The sequence below is a fragment of the Oncorhynchus clarkii genome, chromosome 4 (genome assembly GCF_045791955.1).
Source record: "Oncorhynchus clarkii lewisi isolate Uvic-CL-2024 chromosome 4, UVic_Ocla_1.0, whole genome shotgun sequence".
Classification (NCBI taxonomy): Eukaryota; Metazoa; Chordata; class Actinopteri; order Salmoniformes; family Salmonidae; genus Oncorhynchus; species Oncorhynchus clarkii.
In genome coordinates this window covers 87,141,339-87,164,532 of record NC_092150.1, presented here as the reverse complement: position 1 = coordinate 87,164,532, position 23,194 = coordinate 87,141,339, and the positions used below count along the sequence as shown (strand labels likewise).

The 23,194-nt window shown below is 47.1% G+C and overlaps 1 protein-coding gene across 3 annotated transcripts in view; it reads right to left on the bottom strand.

Annotated features, from left to right (window-relative positions):
• Positions 1-782: 782 nt before the first annotated feature.
• LOC139407409 (INO80 complex ATPase subunit) overlaps positions 783-23,194 on the bottom strand; it is a 97,712-nt gene continuing 75,300 nt past the window's right edge. For 2 of the 3 annotated variants that reach the window (XM_071151168.1, XM_071151170.1), the window contains 9 exons: positions 20,477-20,571; positions 19,642-19,714; positions 17,395-17,553; positions 16,429-16,531; positions 16,251-16,339; positions 10,587-10,754; positions 10,090-10,318; positions 3,584-3,799; positions 783-3,087 (listed from right to left, as the gene is read on the bottom strand). In XM_071151168.1, the coding sequence (XP_071007269.1) occupies positions 2,870-3,087; positions 3,584-3,799; positions 10,090-10,318; positions 10,587-10,754; positions 16,251-16,339; positions 16,429-16,531; positions 17,395-17,553; positions 19,642-19,714; positions 20,477-20,571 (1,350 nt within the window). In that variant the 3' untranslated portion in view covers positions 783-2,869. The remainder of the gene's footprint in view (positions 3,088-3,583; positions 3,800-10,089; positions 10,319-10,586; positions 10,755-16,250; positions 16,340-16,428; positions 16,532-17,394; positions 17,554-19,641; positions 19,715-20,476; positions 20,572-23,194) is intronic. The other variant, XM_071151171.1, reaches the window with a different exon arrangement.

Here is a 23,194-nt window from a genome sequence, read left to right as displayed (position 1 = left end):
CGTAAACATTGCGGAAATCTCTTAACTTGACCATTACAAGGATGCCCATAGCTTACAAAGGATTTTGTAACATTCCAGTTCAGATAACATTACCAAGAGAAAAGCTACTGTACTTTGTCTCTCTCACCCTGGACATTAACACCCAAAAGGTCAGACGACTGCATTACATAATATGTCCAGTACAATCTGCTCTGGCTTCTCATCCAAACAGTACCCTATTCCCTTTATAGTGCACTACTCTTGACCAGGGCTTTTAGGGATCTGGTTCAAAGTAGTGCACTATATTCAGAATATTGTGTCATTTTGGACTCTCAGCTTGGCTAGACTGTAGGAGCACAGCGCTGCACTAGCTGACTTTACAAAAACCTGCTACCAAGATGACAGCCAACACTCCCACGGGGACAGACTGTACGACTAAAACCAAAACCTCTGCAGAGCTATATGAGACACATAGCAGTAGATGGGTTGTGTAATATGTGAAAGTCAAGAGCAGCTGAAAGAGCACGGTGATCCGAGAGGTATTCATTCAAACTCTCCTTGGTTGAAGTGCATCTAAGCTTGCATCTGTAGTAAACTGTTTGACCTTTTCTGACCTAAGAAATGTTGGTTTTACAGTAGGCCTACTGTACATGTCCAGTGCATCTATGCCGCTAAACGCATCATCACAACACAAGTTGATTAATCAATCTTTTATTTTTGAATTGGCTTCTCCGCTTAGTAAAATGACAGCTTTGTATTCATATTTACACATGACCTATAAAAATAGACAGGCAAACTGGGGGAAGAACCAACCAGGGGTCAACACATGTCGCCCTCAATTTTTATTTACATGTTATAGGAGAAGAGATTTCATCATCACACTATATAGTATCCAACACAGAACAAACGTTCAAAACTAGACATAGTGCTTGGTTCCACATAGGGTTGCACAATTACGCTAACTTTCCCAAAATTCCCCGGTTTTCTAGAAATCCTTACGAGGGAATGACAAAGCAGAAATTCAGAGAACCCTCCAACCGGTACTTCTGGGGGAAAAAAATAAATAAAAAAAAATAAAATAAAAAAAAAAATCGGGGAAATGTGGAAAAGTTACCAGGATTTGGCAACCCTAGTTCAACAACTTTTAATTAACATGAGTCAACATACCCCCAAAACATCACTGAATGACATCACAAAGACAAAAGACTCTGATCAGAAGTATCATTTTTTTTTTTCTCTCTTTCTGTTTTTAAAAATAAAAATGGCATCAATACAATTTTTTTTGTACAATGTTGACATGAATTTTGATAAATTATTACCAAACTTTTAAATTAACCTCAGTTCTATGATACATATTAGAATCCATGTTAAGTTTTTAAGGACACCTATTAGGTTGCAACTGAAATGGCATCCTATTCCTGAAATAGTGTACTACTTTTGGCCAGAGTTGAATCAAGAAGTAGGGCACGGTACAGTGAACAGGGTGTCATTTCAGAAGCACACGAGAGTTGTACACAAACAGATCAGCAACAGATCAGCAACAGATCAGAAACAGATCAGAAACATCATTATTAAGCAGTGCTCACCACTTTGGAATTCAAAATACCCCTTCAATCAGTTCTCATCAGAAAAAATATATATTATAATTCCTTCATTTCTCATTGTGTTGGGATAAACCTCTATGGAGAAAGGAGAGAGAGGGAGGCTTTTTTTCAAAACGGTATTCAAATTTGCCATTTTGATATGGGTCGCTATGACAACATCGGTTGGTCTATAAATATAAAAATAAGAGCTATAATTTAAAAAAGCAGTCCGTTTTTAGTTGTTTGGTACGAATTTACATTCTGTTGTTGAAATGCAGAGAAGAGTAGTTCCAGCATTACTACGTGTTTTAAACATATGACACAAACGTAACGTTTGACGCAAGCATTCCCGACCTAACGCTAAACATGTGTTTCATCTAACGAATAAGATGGCTCAGTGGAGAGAGCAGTCTGTGTCAGAAACCCTTAAATGCGTGGATGCATTGTTGCTGTAAGGTGTTGCCTTAAAGCCCGAGCGCCCGTCTGTCTGCTGGTGTTTTATTGCAAACCCAATGAGTGTCAAAGGAGTTGTCAACACAGCCCCGACAGGCTGCTGCTCAGGCTAGTCACTTCTCCGTATTTAGACAGAAAACCAAGTCTATTTTCGTCACAGAGAAACCACTTTGAAATACTCTAATACTCTTGGTCACAACACACACACACACACACACACACACACACACACACACACACACACTGGAGGCTGTCCACTGAGGAGGGTACTAATGGAAGGAAGGGGTGATTGTTGGAAGGGAAGGACGAGGTGATTGGTGGAAGGGAAGGAACGAGGTGATTGGTGGAAGGGAAGGAACGAGGTGATTGGTGGAAGGGAAGGAACGAGGTGATTGGTGGAAGGGAAGGACGAGGTGATTGGTGGAAGGGAAGGACGAGGTGATTGGTGGAAGCGATGAGGGTGTCTTTTGGACCTAGCGATGATGGTGTGTGTGTGTGTGTGTGTACACACAGAATAGTTTAGTGTCCATTATGCCCGACACTGCTCATTTGTTCCGTCGCTACGCCTTCCCGGGATAGCATGGTCCTCCAGGCAGTGAGGTATGTGATTGGTTAAGGAACATCTCACCTCTGGGTTGATTGGTTGTGGAGCAGGTCACATGGGCTCACAGTTGAAGCTGGTCAGTGCAGCAGATGTGTTTGTTTAAAACACAGAAGACTCCCCACAATAGCAGAAGGGCTGGACCATCCTGGTCCCTATCAGATCCTTAGGACTGTGTATGTGTGTGTGTGTGTGTGTGTGTGTGTGTGTGTGTGTGTGTGTGTACTGTGTTGATGTCCATCATCTCTACATGCTATCGAGCGCCAGGTGCGCCAGGTCCCTTGCCCTTCCTTCCTGTCACATGACTGTGGTGGTGGCTATGTCCTGGTTGTTTCTGCTGGGGGTTACTCTGGCTGGGGGCCACAGTGCCACCTTTCCCCTTGGGAGAGGAACTTCTGCTGGGGGAGAAGGCTGGGGCCGTCCCTGACCGACCCAGAGACGGCTGAAGCGGGGAGGCTGTAGGGAGACCCGCTAGAGAGGGGGAACGGTCAGGGGAGAGGGGAGAGGAGGGAGAGGGTCGGGAAGGGGGCGATAGGAGGGAGGAGATAGGAGGAGAAGGTAAATACAGATGATAAATCACAAGAGTGATACAAAAAAAGTTAAAAAAAAAAATCTTAGTTGACCTGGTCTGATAAAATAAATAAATACATTGACCTCCAACTGTGGCACTAGAGACAAAACAATGAGAACAGGGTCAAAGTCTGTTTGCTGCTTGCATGCCAGACATTAAACTGTAAATGTGTGCTTTGCCATTTCATAGAAAACCTGAGCTTTATCAGCTTTCCTACTAATATTTCAACGACACAAGCAACTACACACCTTTAATGTAACCTTCAACTCATTAACATAACAGCACCTTGAAGGAAACCTTCAACTCATTAACATAACAGCACCTTGAAGGAAACCTTCAACTCATTAACATAACAGCACCTTGAAGGAAACCTTCATCTCATTAACATAACAGCACCTTTAGTCACACTGTATCCGTAGGCTGCTGAGGCTGCTGCAGCTCCGGCCATCGCTCCTGCCATGGCGGCTGCGCTGCCCGCTGTCGACTTCCTGACACGCCCCTTCCCTGCAGACTTGGCTCCGCCTCCAGAACTGGACCCAGAGCCTTTGGGTCGTCCCCGGCTCCTACCAGACCTTCCCCGCCCCGGACTAGACGTGTCCTGATTAGACACACCTGGAAAGGAGAGGCATTTGAGCTATCACTATCTACTGGTAATGTCTTGGTTTTGCTCGAGTCCTCTCCTCCGTCCTCACCTCCTTTTGAAAAATGATCTAACGTAATCGAGGAGAAGCGGCACAGAGAGGGAACGTGGAAACAAATGCGCTAGTATGAAATAATTTACCTCCTCTAGCACGTCAGACAAATTACGTTTACAGAGGAACATGAGTAAACTTGTAAAAATATATATCTATTTACCGTTGTTGTGCGAGACCTTTTTATATATAAAAAGACAAGTAGCGTATCGTTTGAAATGTGTGGTTTTCTCTTCGGAGGAAAACAGCTGATTCAAAGGGACAGTCACATTCTACACGCCTCCGTTCGCTCATTAACACTCCTACATACGGCGGCCACTTTTCGGTTCACGGAGAGGAGAGTTGAGGAAAGGAATTTCCCAGGGAGAGGAGAGTTGAGGAGAGGGGAGAGGGGAGAGGGGAGAGGGGAGAGGGGAGAGGGGAGAGGGGGAGGGAGAGGGAGAGGGAGAGGGGAGAGGAGAGAGGGGAGAGGAGAGAGGGGAGGGGGAGAGGGAGAGAGAACGGTTTAAAATTTGTCACTGGCAGTGTAGTCAGCTCAGCTATCCCCATTGAGACCGTGTCTGTGCCTCGACCTAGGTTTGGCAAAACTAAACATGGCGGTGTTCGCCTTAGCAATCTCACTAGAATAAAGACCTCCTTCATTCCTGTCATTATTGAAACATGTCTCTGGACCTACTCACTGTCACAGTCATACTCTGGACCTAGTTTTGTCCCGTGGGAATAAATATTGTGGATCTTAATGTTTTTAATCCTGGACTATCGGACCACCATTTTATTATGTTTGAAATCACAACAAATAATCGTCTCAGACCCAAACCAAGGATCATCAAAAGTCGTGCTATAAATTCACAGACAACGCAAAGATTCCTAGATGCCCTTCCTGACTCCCTCTGCCTACCCAAGGACGTCGGAGGACAAAAATCAGTTAACCACCTAACTGTGGAACAAAATGTAACCTTGTGTAATACCCTAGATGCAGTTGCACCCCTAAAAACTAAAAACATTTCTCATAAGAAACTAGCTCCCTGGTACACAGAAAATACCAGAGCTTCCAGAAAATTGGAACGGAAATGGCGCCACAGCAAACTGGAATTCTTCCGACTAGCTTGGAAAGACAGTATCGGGCAGTACCGAAGAGCCCTCACTGCTGCTCGATCATCCTATTTTTCCAACTTAATTGAGGAGAATAAGAACAATCCAACATTTATTTTTGATATTGTTGCAAAGCTAACTAAAAAGCAGCATTCCCCAAGAGAGGATGGCTTTAACTTCAGCAGTGATAAATTCATGAACTCCGTTGATGAACAGATCATGATCATTAGAAAGCAAATTACAGACTCCTCTTTAAATCTGCATATTCCTCCAAAGCTCAGTTGTCCTGAGTCAGCACAACTCTGCCAGGACCTAGGATCAAGGGAGACATTCACGTTTTTTAATACCATATCTCTTGACACAATGATGAAAATAATCATGGCCTCTAAACCTTCAAGCTGCATACTGGACCCATTTCCAACTAAACTACTGAAAGAACTGCTTCCTGTGCTTGGCCCTCCTATGTTGAACATAATAAGTGGCTCTCTATCCACCGGATGTGTACCAAACTCACTAAAAGTGGCAGTAATAAAGCCTCTCTTGAAAAAGCCAAACGTTGACCAAGAAACCCTTAAATGTGTGAAAGAAAATATAAAAAACTATCGGCCTATATCGAATCTTCCATTCCTCTCAAAATACTTTGAAAAAGCTGTTGCGCAGCAACTCACTGCCTTCCTGAAGACAAACAATGTATACGAAATGCTTCAGTCTGGTTTTAGACCCCATCATAGCACTGAGACGGCACTTGGGAAGGTGGTAAATTACCTTTAACTGGCGTCAGACCAAGGCTCTACATCTGTCCTCGTGCTCCTAGACATTAGTGCTGCTTTTGATACCATCGATCGCCACATTCTTTTGGAGAGATAGGAAACCCAAATTGGCCCAAACCCAAATAGATTAGATCTTATCTGTCAGAAAGATATCAGTTTGTCCCTGTGGATGGTTTGTCTTCTGACATTTCTGTGTTCCTCAAGGTTCCGTTTTAGGACCACTTTTGTTTTCACTGTATATTTTAACTCTTGGCGATGTCATTCGGAAACACAATGTTAACTTTCACTGCTATGCAGACGATACACAGCTGTACATTTAGATGAAACATGGTGAAGCCCCAAAATAGCCCTCCGTGCAAGCCTGTGTTTCAGACGTAAGGAAGTGGATGGCGGCAAATGTTTTAAACTCGGACATAACAGAGATGCTTGTTCTCGGTCCAAAGAAAGAGATCTTCTGTTGGATCTGACAATTAATCTTGATGGTTGTACAGTCAACTCAAATAAAATTGTGATGGACCTCGGCGTTACTCTGGACCCTGATCTCTCTTTTGACGAACATATCAAGACTATTTCAAGGACAGCTTTTTTCCATCTTCGTAACATTGCTAAAATCAGAAACTTTCTGTCCAAAGATTATACAGAAAAATTAATCCATGCTTCTGTCACTTCTTGATTAGACTACTGCAATGCTCTACTTTCCGGCTACCCGGATAAAGCACTAGAATCTTGACTAGAACCCAAAAAATGTGATCACATTACTCCAGTGCTAGCCTCTCTACACTTGCTTCCTGTTAAGGCTAGGGCTAATTTCAATGTTTTACTGCTAACCTACAAAGCATTACATGGGCTTGCTCCTACCTATCTTTCCGATTTGGTCCTGCCGTACATACCTGCCTCCTTACTGTCCCTATAATTTCTAAGCAAACAGCTGGAGGCAGGGCTTTCTCCTATAGAGCTCAATTTTTATGGAACGGTCTGCCTACCCATGTGAGAGAAGCAGACTCAGTCTCGACCTTTAAGTCTTTATTGAAGACTCATCTCTTCAGTAGGTCATATGATTGAGTGTAGTCTGGCCCAGGGGTGTGAAGGTGAACGGAAAGGCACTGGAGCGACGAACCTCCCTTACTGTCTCTGCCTGGCCGGTTTCCCTCTCCACTGGGATTCTCTGCCTCTAACCCTGTTACAGGGGCTGAGTCACTGGCCTACTGGTGCTTTTCCATGCCGCCCCTAGGAGGGGTGCGTCACTTGAGTGGGTTGAGTCACTGACATGATTTTCCTGTCCGGGTTGGTGCCCCCCTCGGGTTTGTGCCGTGAGGGAGATCTTCGTAGGCTATACTCGGCCTTGTCTCAGGGTAGTAAGTTGAAGATATCATTGTACATTGTTACAACACTGTATATATATAATATGACATTTGTAATGTCTTTATTGTTTTGAAACTTCTCTATGTGTAATGTTTACTGTTAACTTTTATTGTTTATTTCACTTTATATATTGACTTTATATATTATCTACCTCACTTGCTTTGGCAATGTTAACACGTTTCCCATGCCAATAAAGCCCTTGAATTGAATTGATATCCCTCTAGTGGTGTGGGGGCTGTATTTGGCAAAGTGGCTGGGGTTATATTCTGCCTGTTTGGCCCTGTCCGGTGGCATTGTCGGCCAGGGCCACGGTGTCTCCCAACGCCTCCTGTCTCAGCCTCCAGTATTTATGCTGCTCTCTCTGAGTACCTGAGCACTAGGACCATGCCTCAGGACTACCTGGCCTGCTGACTCCTTGCTGTCCCCAGTCCACCTGGTCGTGCTGCTGCTCCAGCAGTTTCAACTGTCTGCCTGCGGCTATGGAACCCTGACCTGTTCACTGGACGTTGCTACCTTGTCCTGGACCTGCTGTTTTGGACCCTCTCTCTACCGCACCTGCTGTCCCTAACTCTGAATGATCGGCTACGAAAAGCCAACTGACATTTACTCCTGAGGTGCTGATCTGCAGCACCCTCTACAACCACTGTGATTATTATCATTTGACAGTGCTGGTCATCTATGAACGTTTGAACATCTTGGCCATGTTCTGTTATAATCTCCACCCGGCACAGCCAGAAGAGGACTGGCCACCTATCAGAGCCTGGTTCCTCTCTAGGTTTCTTCCTAGGTTTTGGCCTTTCTAGGGAGTTTTTCCTAGCCACCGTGCTTCTACACCTGCATTGCTTGCTGTTTGGGGATTTAGGCTGGGTTTCTGTACAGCACTTTGTGACATCAGCTGATGTAAAAAGGGTTTTATAAATACATGTAATTGATTGACTAACGCTTCATCTACGATAATATATAGTCAACCCTGTTACATCATCTTTCTAAGACTTTAACAAGTACCCCATACAACCGTGGCAGACAATCTCCTTTTCCAGTGTGTTCCAGTGTGTCTGATGATTGGCCCAATTCTCTCCTCTCCTCCTTTTCTCTGAGGTTGCAGCCCAAATAATTTCTTAATCTCTGGGTTCTGATCCAGAAGCTGTGGTTCAGACATCACCCTCCTCCTCTCCCTCTTTCCCCATGACAGACTGTAATATACCACAACTTCTCCACTCAGAGTATGCATTCCTCCCTTACTCCATCTCATCTCCTTCCAATCATCTCAACTCTCCCTCCATCCTCCATCTCATCTCCCTCTTCTTCTCTCCCACTTACCTCACCCTGCTTTCTGCATGATATAGTAGTCTACATGCTACAATCTCCCTCCTTAGTGTAATCCCCTAGTGCCCAGCCCAGTCGACTACACTACATCCCTCATCTAGTCCCTAACCATCAACCCTCCAACCCAGTCGACCACACTACATCCCTCATCTAGTCCCTAACCTCAACCCTCCAACCCCAGCCCAGTTGACTACACTACATCCCTCATCTAGTCCCTAACCTCAACCCTCCAACCCCAGCCCAGTCGACTACACTACGTCCCTAACCTCAACCCTCCAGCCCAGTCGACTACACTACAGCCCTCTAGTCCCTAACCATCAACCCTCCAACCCCCAGCCCAGTCAACTAAACTACATCCCTCTTCTCATTAGCACAGAGTCATCATTCATTCTATTGGCACAAACACATCACCATGACAACTCCAACAACTTTATTTTCTAGAATGTGTTATTCTGGGACTGGTTCTGATTGTACAGTTTCCCAAAAGGACGATTGGATTTTGCTAGATTCTCCTGGGCCAGAACTAAAAGCAGCTAAATCATTCATGCTAGTTTGAAATATTGTTAATTTGATCACTTTGAAAGTACGTCAGAGGGGTCAGATTTTAAATTGACCTAATTCTTCCAAGAAACCATTGGACAGAAAACACAAGCTAAGAGGAACATAGACCTAGGGCCATAATGTACATAACAGCAAACTGTGAGCACCGTAAACCACATTTCTGAGTTATTATTGATAGCGTTCAGCAAATTCAAAATGGCACAGGCTCAAATAATCAGGTATTGCATGCATATAGGGAAACAGACTCACTCAGAGATAATACTACTGTGATCTAAATAAAGAGGAGATCACCTTCAGCTAGCCAGTCACACTTGATTAGGGCCTACCTCTCCTGATTGACCTCGTCACCGCTATGTCGTGTCGTTGACCTCGTCACCGCTATGTCGTGTCGTTGACCTCGTCACCGCTATGTCGTGTCGTTGACCTCGTCACCGCTATGTCGTGTCGTTGACCTCGTCACCGCTATGTCGTGTCGTTGACCTCGTCACCGCTATGTCGTGTTGTTGACCTCGTCACCACTATGTCGTGTCGTTGACCTCGTCACCACTATGTCGTGTCGTTGACCTCGTCACCACTATGTCGTGTCGTTGACCTCGTCACCACTATGTCGTGTCGTTGCCCTCGCCACCACTATGTTGTGTCGTTGACCTCGTCACCACTATGTCGTGTTGTTGACCTCGTCACCACTATGTCGTGTCGTTGATCTCAACGGTGTGTCAAACCTGTCAGAGATTTTGATGCCACTACTGTGCGAGCTCAAAAGCTACTCACCAGGTGCCAGAGTAGATGATAATGCATGATTCATTACTTGACCATTGAAGAACCTTTGTCTTCGAGTTGAACACATATCACCCAATCACAAAACACGGACCACCCAATCACAAAACACGGACCACCCACGGACCACCCACATCGGACCACCCACGTTGTACAGGATAGCTTCAAGTACCACAATCACTCACATGTTCATTGATTGACAAATGTATTGATGGATGGATTGACTGATCAATCAGTCCTGTGTTCATTGATTGCCTAAACTGACTGACGGACTGATTCTTTAATTGATTGCCTGATGATTGATTAACTATCATTGTCTTACCGTTCATGTTGTCCGACATAGATCCGGACACGCTGACAGGCGAGTTGGTGGCCCTGGACTGTGGTGCTGAAGACACAGGGTCGTCTACGATGACTAGCATGTCACTACTGCTCTCATCCTGGTCTGGATCTGGGTCCTGGTCTGGGTCCTGGTCTGGAGGTAGGGAGCTGGGCTGGAGCTCACTACTCAGAGAGATCTGACCAGGGAGAGACAGGAGAGATGCACACACCTGGGGGTTAGGGTGAGGAAGAGGAGGAAGAACAGGAGGAGGAAGAAGGGGCCAGGAGAGGGGCCAGGAATGCCAAGAATGGGGCACAAAGGAGGTGGAGAGAGAAGAAGGGATACAAGTATGAGGTGAAAGGGAATAGCAGTGTCCACAATGGAGACAAAAGATAGAGGGAAGCACAAGACAGAGAAAGACCAATAGAAGGTTGAAGAGTAAGTCAGTAAGTTCAGAGGTTGCAGACACTCAGGTCAAAGCTCCCTCCCTCTCCTACCTCACTGAAGGGACTAGGCATGGCAGAGTCGTCCATGTCTACACTGATGAATGAATCATCTCCGTCGGCTGAGAGGTTAGAGTTGTCTGCAGACAGGTTGTAAGGGATGACCAGGTTCACGTCTTTCCTCCTCTTAGGATCCTTAGGGTCCTCGTCATCCTTCTTTCTCTGTATGGAGACAGGGAAAGCGAGGGGGGGGGGGGGACAGGGAAAGCGAGGGGGGGGGGGGGGAGACAGAGCGAGGGGGGGGGAGACAGAGCGAGAGGGGGGGGGGGGAGACAGAGCGAGAGGGGGGGGGGAGACAGAGCGAGAGGGGGGGGGGGGAGACAGAGCGAGAGGGGGGGGGGGGGAGACAGAGCGAGAGGGGGGGGGGAGACAGAGCGAGAGGGGGGGGGGAGACAGAGCGAGAGGGGGGGAGACAGAGCGAGAGGGGGGGGAGACAGAGCGAGAGGGGGGGGGAGACAGAGCGAGAGGGGGGGAGACAGAGCGAGAGAGAGAGAGGGGGGGAGCGAGAGGGGGGGGGGTTATAGGGATGGTGTTATATGAAAGATATGAACTCCTCTCAGATCTGAATGGACTTGGGTCGTAAAAGACAAATAGATCAGAAGTCAAAACACCTTTTAATAAAGCACTTGGCTGTGTTTCTGTGACAACCGTGGAAACAAAAATCTCAACAGATTTAATGAAGATGAAGACCTTCACCTACATAACAGGCTCCATTTTCCCACAGACGTTTTCAGCATCAGATTACAATGGCACGCTAGGTGGTCAGCTTTACCACAGACCTTAGCTTTGTTAAATATGTCAAATTCTCCCACATTGGCTGACTCAGAGAGAGTTTGATCGAGAGCCAAGGTACTGAAGCTACAGAGACGACCCACAAACAGACGACTGGCCAAACCACCACCAACCCAGACATCTTGACTGGGCTGAAGGAGCTCAGAGACATAGTGGTGGAACAGAGAGTGGAGCTGACAAGGCTCCAAGGCTGAGGAACATGGGAGGTCAGACTGAAGGACACTGAGGACCTGGCAGGTGAGCAGATAGTGAGAAACTGAGATTTTAGTGTTGGAGGAAAGAGTGGCGGTCAGTGAGTGTGGGAACACAGGTAATAAACAAGACGACAAGCGACAAGTTACGGTTTTAACTTTGCTCATCTATCTGAGCAATGATTTGGTCCTGCCGTGCATACCTACACGTACGCTACGGTCACATGACGCAGGCCTCCTAATTGTCCCTAGAATTTCTAAGCAAACAGCTGGAGGCATATATGGGCTTTCTCCTATAGAGCTCCATTTTTATGGAATGGTCTGCCTATCCATGTAAGAGACGCAGACTCGGTCTCAACCTTTAAGTCTTTATTGAAGACTCATCTCTTCAGTGGGTCATATGATTGAGTGTAGTCTGGCCCAGGGGTGTGAAGGTGAACGGAAAGGCTCTGGAGCAACGAACCGCCCTTGCTGTCTCTGCCTGGCCGGTTCCCCCCTTTCCACTGGGATTCTCTGCCTCTAACCCTATTACAGGGGCTGAGTCACTGGCTTACTGGTGCTCTTCCATGCTGTCCCTAGGAGGGGTGCGTCACTTGAGTGGGTTGAGTCACTGACGTGATCTTCCTGTCTGAGTTGGCACCCCCCCCCCCTTGGGTTGGGCCGTGGTGGAGATCTTTGTGGGCTATACTCGGCCTTGTCTCAGGATGGTAAGTTGGTGGTTGAAGATATCCCTCTAGTGGTGTGGGGGCTGTGCTTTGGCAAAGTGGGTGGGGTTATATCCTTCCTGTTTGGCCCTGTCCGGGGGTATCATTGGATGGGGCCACAGTGTCTCCTGACCCCACCTATCTCAGCCTCTAGTATTTATGCTGCAGTAGTTTGTGTCGCGGGGCTAGGGTCAGTTTGTTATATCTGGAGTACTTCTCCGGTCTTATCCGGTGTCCTGTGTGAATTTAAGTATGCTCTCTCTAATTCTCTCTTTCTTTCTCTCTCTCGGAGGACCTGAGCCCTAGGACCATGCCTCAGGACTACCTGGCATGATGACTCTTTGCTGTCCCCAGTCCACCTGGCTGTGCTGCTGCTCCAGTTTCAACTTCCACCTGACCGTGCTGCTGCTCCAGTTTCAACTGTTCTGCCTGCGGCTATGGAATCCTGACCTGTTCACCGGATGTACTACCTATCCCAGACCTATTATTTGACCATGCTAGTCATTTATGAACATTTGAACATCTTGGCCATGTTCTGTTATAATCTCCACCTGGCACAGCCAGAAGAGGACTGGCAACCCCTCATAACCTGGTTCCTCTCTAGGTTTCTTCCTAGGTTTTGGCCTTTCTAGGGAGTTTTTTCCTAGCCACCGTGCTTCTACACCTGCATTGCTTGCTGTTTGGGGTTTTAGGCCGGGTTTCTGTACAGCACTTTGAGATATCAGCTGATGTACGAAGGGCTATATAAATACATTTGATTTGATCTGTGCCTGTAAACAGTTTGAGGCCAGGTGCTGGTGAGACGGAGGAGCTGAAGAGACAGAAATGCAGGTAATAAAAGAGTTCAAGTTTAAGCCGGGTAACATTTTAGTGAACTGACAGTAACGTTTGGTATTTGTTTTTGTTTTTCTCAATTTTCTTTTTGTTTTAGAGAGAGGGAGGTGGAGGAGCCGCAGAGAGAGAATTACAAGTAAACCAACTGAAAGGTTATTACTATTCCAGATAGGAAAAATTATGTGGGATTTTATCTTTGATTGTGTAACATGATTAATGCTAGCGTAAATCAGAATGCTGATCAGAAAGCACACATTTTTTTTGTCAGCCAGGGCAATGGTGGCCTTTTCTGTTGTGTTCACAGCCAGGCCAATGGTTCACAGCCAGGCCAATGGTTCACAGCCAGGGCAATGGTTCACAGCCAGGGCAATGGTTCACAGCCAGGGCAATGGTTCACAGCCAGGGCAATGGTTCACAGCCAGGGCAATGGTTCACAGCCAGGGCAATGGTGGCCTTTTCTGCTGGTTTGACTGATTCCGGATGTGTAGGAAACTACAGTGGTCTTGACTACAATCCTCAGCAACATCGGCCTACAGCACAATTACAGGTCCTGACCACACTATCACCATATAATATACACTATATTAGGTACACCGTTCATGAAAATGGATAGCTCCTACAGACAGAGTCACACATGGCCGTGGCTTGATATATAAAGCAGGAAAACAGGCATCAAGGCATTCAGTTACTGTTCGACTGAACGTTAGAATGTACCAAACGAGTGACCTACGTGACTGAGCGTGGTATGACCGTTTGTGCCAGGCGCACCGGTTCCTATACCTCATAACCGGACGGCCTCCTGGGCTTTTCACGCACGACAGTGTCTAGAGTTAATTGAGAACGGTGCGACAAACAAACAAACATCCAGTCAGACGAAGTCCTGTGGGTGAAAACAGCTCGTTGGTGAGAGAGGTACAAGGAGAATGGCAAGAATCGTGGAAGCTAACAGGCGGGACACAAACAGCGCGGTACAACAGTGGTGTACAGAACGGCATCTCGGGAAACAACAACTCGTCGGTCCTTGTCAGGGTTATTGCAGCAGACGACCACACCGGATTCCACTCCTATCAGCTAAAAACAAGAAGAAGAGGCTCCAGTGGGTAACGCCATCACCAACACTGGACAACTGAGGAATGGGGAAAAACACATGGCCTGGTCTGAGGAATCCCAGTTCCCGTTGCGTCATGCAGATGGCAGAGTCAGGATTTGGGGTAAGCAGCATCAGTCCATGGACCCATCCTGCCTGGTGTCAACGGTACGGGCTGGTGGCGGTAGTGTAATGGTGTGGGGTTTTTCCTGGCACACGTTAGGTCCCTTGATACTAATTGAGCATCGTTTCCATGTTCTGAATAATTCAATAATTGTGGAGGCAAAGGGGGGGGGGGGGTTCCAGTCTGGTACTAGATGGGTGTACCTAATAAACTGGTGTATATGCCATCCGGCTAGAGTGCAGCATTAATAACAATGTATATGAGAGACGGTGCTGAATCTTTCTCTGCAGGAAGTGTAGATTCACGCATCTCCTTAAAGATGGATGGATCTCTGACAGCGGGGATAACCACAGCACCTTCAGTGGCTTCCTGCTCTTCCCTTTGTAAGGGAGGCACCATGCTATAATGCTCTTTGATGTGAGTAGTGGGATTAAAAGCCACAATGTTCCTCTCTAACTAATAAATAGGCATTATATATATATATTTTTCTTCTTCTCCAGATTTGTGTCATTGACATTTGTGAGGCACAAAATTTCACACAGCTAGGACAGAAGTGTTTATATTTTTTTATCAAAGTGCCATTGCCGATGTCCCCAGCGGCCATTTCCAATATGGCCGCCAAACAGCTGCACAGGGCCATAGTGGTCAGGATGCACATGGCCTTATCTCCATATATGAAGGCCAACGATGGCTTAAAATGTTTGAGGTGGTGTGGAGAACAATAATATGTCATACACAGTGGAAAGTATTCAGACCCTTGACTTCTTCCACATTTAGGTATGTTACAGCCTTATAATAAAATTGATTAAATAAATAAAGAATCCTCAATCTACACACAATACCCCATAGTGACATCAAAATACCCCATAGTGACATCACAATACCCCATAATGACATCACAGTACCCCATACAGACAAAGCAAAAACAGATAAAAAAAAATAAATAAAAAAAACAGAAATACCTTATTTACATAAGTATTCAGACCCTTTGCTATGAGACTCAAAATTGAGCTCAGGTGCATCCTGTTTCTATTGATCATCCTTGAGATGTTTCTACAACTTGATTGGAGTCCACTTGTAGTAAATTCAATTGATTGGACATGATTTGGAAAGGCACACACCTGTCTATATAAAGGTCCCACAGTTGACAGTGCATGTCAGAGCAAAAACCAAGCCATAAGGTCGAAGGAATTGTCCAATGAGCTCCGAGACGGGATTGTGTCGAGGCACAGATCTGGGGAAGGGTACCAAAACATTTCTGCAACATTGAAGGTCCCCAAGAACACAGTGGCCTCCATCATTCTTAAATGGAAGAAGTTTGAACCACCAATACTCTTCCTAGAGCTGGCCTCCCGGCCAAACTGAGCAATCGGGGGAGAAGGGCAGGGAGGTGACCAAGAACCCGATGGTCACTCTGACAGAGCTCCAGAGTTCCTCTGTGGAGATGGGAGAATCTTACAGAACTACAACCATCTCTGCAGCACTCCACCAATCAGGCCTTTATTGTAGAGTGGCCAGACGGAAGCCACTACTCAGTAAAAGGCACATGACAGCCCTCTTGGAGTTTGCCAAAAAGGCACCTGAAGGACTCTCAGACCATGAGAAACAAGATTCTGAATGCCAAGGGTCACGTCTGGAGGAAACCTGGCACCATCCCTACGGTGAAGCATGGTGGTGGCAGCATCATGCTGTGGGAATGTTTTTCATCCGTTTTCATTTTTATTTGTATAAATTAGCAAACGTAAAAAAAAATAATAATAATTATAACTGTCTTTGCTTTGTCATTACTGGATAGTGTGTAGATTAATTAGGGGGGAAAAAAATATTGAATCGATTTTAGAATAAGGCTGTAACATAACAGAACGTGGAAACGGGGAAAAGGGGTCTGAAACTTAAAAGTATTGTTTAAAAAGGCTAAGGTTGTACCTTGTCAGCGTATTTCTCTCTCTTTCTCCTGCGGTCCTTCACCTTGCTGCACTCCTCCTGTTGTGTCTTCTCTTCCTGACGAACGCGCACTGCGGGACACAATACAGAGGTAGCAGACAAATCAGTAAACAGGCTTTCTCACACAGGAACAACAGGAACCAATCACAAGTCCCCTCACGTCTCTTCTCCAGCTCCTCATCGTCCAGCAGTAGACTGACCACCTCTTTAGGCTTCAGGGTGTCTGGTTTAAAGTTCCCCCCAGAGATCACCATCCTCTGGATCTGATGGAGAGGAGAGAGAGGAGGACACATGGATACAAAGGGTTAACTAGGACCAAGGCCTTTAGGGTCTCTCTACAAAAAAAGGTAGAAACCGTGCAGAGCGTCATATTAAACCCTGGTAGGATGTCAGTACCGTGCAGAGCGTCATATTAAACCCTGGTAGGATGTCAGTACCGTGCAGAGCGTCATATTAAACCCTGGTAGGATGTCAGTACCGTGCAGAGTGTCATATTAAACCCTGGTAGGATGTCAGTACCGTGCAGAGTGTCATATTAAACCCTGGTAGGATGTCAGTACCGTGCAGAGTGTCATATTAAACCCTGGTAGGATGTCAGTACCGTGCAGAGTGTCATATTAAACCCTGGTAGGATGTCAGTACCGTGCAGTGTCATATTAAACCCTGGTAGGATGTCAGTACCGTGCAGAGTGTCATATTAAACCCTGGTAGGATGTCAGTACCGTGCAGAGTGTCATATTAAACCCTGGTAGGATGTCAGTACCGTGCAGAGTGTCATATTAAACCCTGGTAGGATGTCAGTACCGTGCAGTGTCATATTAAACCCTGGTAGGATGTCAGTACCGTGCAGAGCGTCATATTAAACCCTGGTAGGATGTCAGTACCGTGCAGAGCGTCATATTAAACCCTGGTAGGATGTCAGTAGTGTTTAGTTCATTGTATTAAGTCCTGTAGGATGTCAGTAGTGTTCAGTTCATTGTATTAAACCCTGGTAGGATGTCAGTAGTGTTTAGTTCATTGTATTAAACCCTGGTAGGATGTCAGTAGTGTTTAGTTCATTGCATTAAACCCTGTAGGAGGTCAGTAGTGAGCTCCATCTTCTTCTTGACCTAAAGTAGTGTCTCACCTCACTCTTCTCCTTGGCCCTCTGCAGTATCCTCTCCTCTATAGTGAGCTGACAGATCAGACGGTACACAGTGACCTGCTTGGTCTGACCCAGGCGATGAGCTCTGTCCATAGCCTGCTGGTCCACTGTAGGGTTCCAGTCACTGTCATAGAAGATCACCTAGTGAGAGAGAGGGAGAGTGCGAGAGAGCGTGAGAAGGAGAGCGTGAGGGTGAGCGAGAGAGCGAAAGCGAGAGAGCGAACAAAATGGAGAGAAGCAAATTACTCACAGCCACCGAGAAGACCAGCTGGTGAAAACAGTTAGTTATACCAGTTATACCTTCCACACTGCAGTTATACCAGTTATACCTTCCACACTGCAGTTATACCAGTTATACCTTCCACACTGCAGTTATACCAGTTATACCAGTAATACCAGTTATACCTTCCACACTGCAGTTATACCAGTTATACCTTCCACACTGCAGTTATACCAGTTATACCTTCCACACTGCAGTTATACCAGTTATACCAGTAATACCAGTTATACCTTCCACACTGCAGTTATACCAGTTATACCTTCCACACTGCAGTTATACCTTCCACACTGCAGTTATACCAGTAATACCAGTTATACCTTCCACACTGCAGTTATACCAGTAATACCTTCCACACTGCAGTTATATCTTCCACACTGCAGTTATACCTTCCACACTGCAGTTATACCTTCCACACTGCAGTTATACCAGTAATACCAGTTATACCTTCCACACTGCAGTTATACCTTCCACACTGCAATTATACCTTCCACACTGCAGTTATACCAGTTACCCCAGTTATACCTTCCACACTGCAGTTATAGCAGTTACACCTTCCACACTGCAGTTATACCAGTAATACCTTCCACACTGCAGTTATACCTTCCACACTGCAGTTATAGCAGTTACACCTTCCACACTGCAGTTACCCCAGTTATACCTTCCACACTGCAGTTACCCCAGTTATACCTTCCACACTGCAGTTATAGCAGTTACACCTTCCACACTGCAGTTACCCCAGTTATACCAGCCACACTGCAGTTATTGCAGTTACACCTTCCACACTGCAGTTATACCAGTTATACCAGTTACACCTTCCACACTGCAGTTATACCAGTTACCCCAGTTATACCTTCCACACTGCAGTTATACCAGTTACCCCAGTTATACCTTCCACACTGCAGTTACCCCAGTTATACCTTCCACACTGCAGTTATAGCAGTTACACCTTCCACACTGCAGTTATACCAGTTATACCAGCCACACTGCAGTTATACCAGTTATACCAGCCACACTGCAGTTATACCAGTTATATCAGTTACCCCAGTTATACCTTCCACACTGCAGTTACCCCAGTTATACCTTCCACACTGCAGTTATAGCAGTTACACCTTCCACACTGCAGTTACCCCAGTTATACCAGCCACAATGCAGTTATAGCAGTTACACCTTCCACACTGCAGTTATACCAGTTACCCCAGTTATACCTTCCACACTGCAGTTACCCCAGTTATACTTTCCACACTGCAGTTATAGCAGTTACACCTTCCACACTGCAGTTACCCCAGTTATACCAGCCACACTGCAGTTATAGCAGTTACACCTTCCACACTGCAGTTATACCAGTTACCCCAGTTATACCTTCCACACTGCAGTTACCCCAGTTATACCTTCCACACTGCAGTTACCCCAGCTATACCTTCCACACTGCAGTTATACCAGTTATATCTTCCACACTGCAGTTATACCAGTTATACCAGTAATACCAGTTAATACTTCCACACTGCAGTTATACCAGTTATACCTTCCACACTGCAGTTATACCTTCCACACTGCAGTTATATGTATGGTAGTTATACTGTCGTTATATGTATGCCAGTTATTTGTTGGGTTGGTGAATGGTATGGTATATGGATGGTATATGGTTGTTTTGAGAAACATTTACAGAAGCTTATTTAGACATCCATATCTAAATGGCTCCACACAGAGAGAGAGAGAGGGAGAGAGAGAGAGAGAGAGAGAGAGAGAGAGAGAGAGAGAGCGGGGGACGAGAGACAGAGAGGGGGTGAGAGACCGATGAGGATGAGAGAGAGAGACAGAGAGAGAGAGAGCGGGGGATGAGAGAGAGAGAGAGGGGGACAAGAGAGAGCGAGGTGGGTGAGAGAGAGACAGAGACAGAAAGGGGGATATGAGAGAGTGAGAGAGAGAGAGAGAGAGAGAGAGATCCTCACAGTGTCAGCAGCAGTCAGGTTGATGCCCAGACCTCCAGCCCTCGTACTCAGGAGGAACACAAAGATGTCAGTCCTGAGAGACGAAGGGAGGAAAGAGAAAGAACATTATTGTTAATGACCCTTATTTTACCAGGTAAGATGACTCATTTACAGCAACGCCCTGGGGAACAGTTATATGGGAGAGGAGGGGGGGATGAATGAGCCAAATGGAAGCTGGGGATGATTAGTTGGCCATGATGGTATGAGGACCAGATTGGGAATTTATCCAGGACACCAGGGATAACACCTCTACTCTTACGATAAGTGCCATGGGATCTTTAGTGACCACAGAGAGTCAGGACCACCTGTTAAACATTCCCATACGAAACACCACACACAGGGCAATGTCCCCAATCACTGCCCTGGGGCTTTGGGATATATTTTTTTGACCAGATGAAAGAGTGCTTCCTACTGGCCGTCAAACACCACTTCCAGCAGCATCTGGCCAGCAGTGCGATGCAGGGTGATATGCTCGTCAGCAGATTGTATAGCCAGAGAGATGGTTTACAATGTATCACACGTTCACCACAACTAGGAGCAGAGCGCCCAAGGCCCACAGAGAGCAGAACTAATGCAAACCAGAACACACAGAGACAAACCAGAACACACAGAGACAAACCAGAACACACAGAGACAAACCAGAAGACACAGAGACAAACCAGAACACACAGAGACAAACCAGAACACACAGAGACAAACCAGAACACACAGAGACAAACAGTAGCGAGCCAAAGCCGTCCACAGCCAATAGCCTGGAGGAGGATGAAAACAGTTGAACTAAGAGAGACAGACTCACCTGCTCTGGAAGTCAGCCACCATGTCTCTGCGTTCTGAGATCTTGGAGGAGCCGTCCAGACGCATGTAGGTGTGTTTACGATACACCATGTACTCCTGGAGGAGGGGGGAATAAAGGGTTTTAAGATACCAGCTTATTCCTGGCTCTTGTTGAGTCACAGGAGAACTCGGTTGGCTTGAAGTGGGCCACAACACAGAGCAACTGGAGAGAGACATCTGGCCCCGGTTCCCACTCAACACGTCCGTCCCCGGTCCCCACTCAACACGTCCGGCCCCGGTTCCCACTCAACACGTCCGGCCCCGGTTCCCACTCAACACGTCCGGCCCCGGTTCCCACTCAACACGTCCGGCCCCGGTTCCCACTCAACACGTCCGGCCCCGGTTCCCACTCAACACGTCCGGCCCCGGTTCCCACAACACATCCGGCCCCGGTTCCCACAACACATCCGGCCCCGGTCCCCACTCAACACGTCCGGGCCCGGTTCCCACTCAACACGTCCGGCCCCGGTTCCCACTCAACACGTCCGGCCCCGGTTCCCACTCAACACGTCCGGCCCCGGTTCCCACTCAACACGTCCGGCCCCGGTTCCCACTCAACACGTCCGGCCCCGGTTCCCACTCAACACGTCCGGCCCCGGTTCCCACTCAACACGTCCGGCCCCGGTTCCCACAACACATCCGGCCCCGGTTCCCACAACACATCCGGCCCCGGTTCCCACAACACATCCGGCCCCGGTTCCCACAACACATCCGGCCCCGGTTCCCACTCAACACATCCGGCCCCGGTTCCCACTCAACACATCCGGCCCCGGTTCCCACTCAACACATCCGGCCCCGGTTCCCACTCAACACATCCGGCCCCGGTTCCCACTCAACACATCCGGCCCCGGTTCCCACTCAACACATCCGGCCCCGGTTCCCACTCAACACATCCGGCCCCGGTTCCCACTCAACACATCCGGCCCCGGTTCCCACTCAACACATCCGGCCCCGGTTCCCACTCAACACATCCGGCCCCGGTTCCCACTCAACACATCCGGCCCCGGTTCCCACTCAACACATCCGGCCCCGGTTCCCACTCAACACATCCGGCCCCGGTTCTCACTCAACACATCTGACCCTGGTCTCTGATGCTAACCACCTCTGATTGGCTCTGGCCAATTAATTACAGAAAGAGCTGCCTCTCTCCCACTTAACACTCCTCCTTCCCTGTATCCATGTACCTCTCTCAACTGTAACCTCCTCCACCTCCCTAAAACTCCCTCATCTCCCTCTTAGTCAACCATGTCTCTCCCACTTTTAGTTCTACCCCGTGAGTGAATCCTAGCCAGTCATGACTCGCTGTCTGTGTCCTCGGTCACCCAGGTCTCGGCAGTGTCCATCCTGGCCAGCAGAGCGGCGACATACTGACATTAAGTATCTTTATTCTACCGAAGGTAGCTAGTACAGTCGTGGCCAAAAGCTTCGAGAATGACACAAATATAAATTTTCACAAAGTCTGCTGCCTCAGTTTGTACGACGACAATTTGCATATACTCCAGAATGTTATGAAGAGTGATCAGATGAATTGCAATTGATTGCAAAGTCCCTCTCTTCCATTCAAATGAACTGAATCCCCAAAAAACATTTCCATTGCATTTCAGCCCTGCCACAAAAGGACCCACTGACATCATGTCAGTAATTCTCTCGTTAACACAGGTGTGAGTGTTGGCGAGGACAAGGCTGGAGATCACTCGGTCATGCTGATTGAGTTTGAATAACAGACTGGAAGCTTCAAAAGGAGGGTGGTGCTTGGAATCATTGTTCTTCCTCTGTCAACCATGGTTACCTGCAAGGAAACACGTGCCGTCATCATTGCTTAGCACAAAAAGGGCTTCACAGGCAAGGATATTGCACCTAAATCAACCATTTATCGGATCATCAAGAACTTCAAGGTGAGCGGTTCAATTGTTGTGAAGAAGGCTTCAGGGCGCCCAAGAAAGTCCAGCAAGCGCCAGGACCATCTACTAAAGTTGATTCAGCTGGGGGATCGGGTCACCACCAGTACAGAGCTTGCTCAGGAATGGCAGCAGGCAGGTGTGGGTGCATCTGCATGCACAGTGAGGCAAAGACTTTTGGAGGATGGCCTGGTGTCAAGAAGGGCAGCAAAGAAGCCACTCCTCTCCAGGAAAAACATCAGGGACAGACTGATATTCTGCAAAAGGTACAGGGATTGGACTGCTGAGGACTGGGATAAAGTCATTTTCTCTGATGAATCCCCTTTCCGATTGTTTGGGGCATCCGGAAAAAGCTTGTACGGAGAAGACAAGGTGAGCGCTATCATCAATCCTGTGTCATGCCAACAGTAAAGCATCCTGAGACCATTCATGTGTGGGGTTGCTTCTCAGCCAAGAGAGTGGGCTCACTCACAATTTTGCCTAAGAACACAGCCATGAATAAAGAATGGTACCAACACATCCTCCGAGAGCAACTTCTCCCAACCATCCAGGAACAGTTTGGTGACGAACAATGCCTTTTCCAGCATGATGGAGCACCTTGCCATAAGGCAAAAGTGATAACAAAGTGACTCGGGGAACAAAACATTGATATTTTGGGTCCATGGCCAGGAATCTTCCCAGACCTTAATCCCATTGAGAACTTGTGGTCAATCCTCAAGAGGCAGGTGGACAAACAAAAACCCACAAATTCTGACAAACTCCAAGCATCGATTATGCAAGAA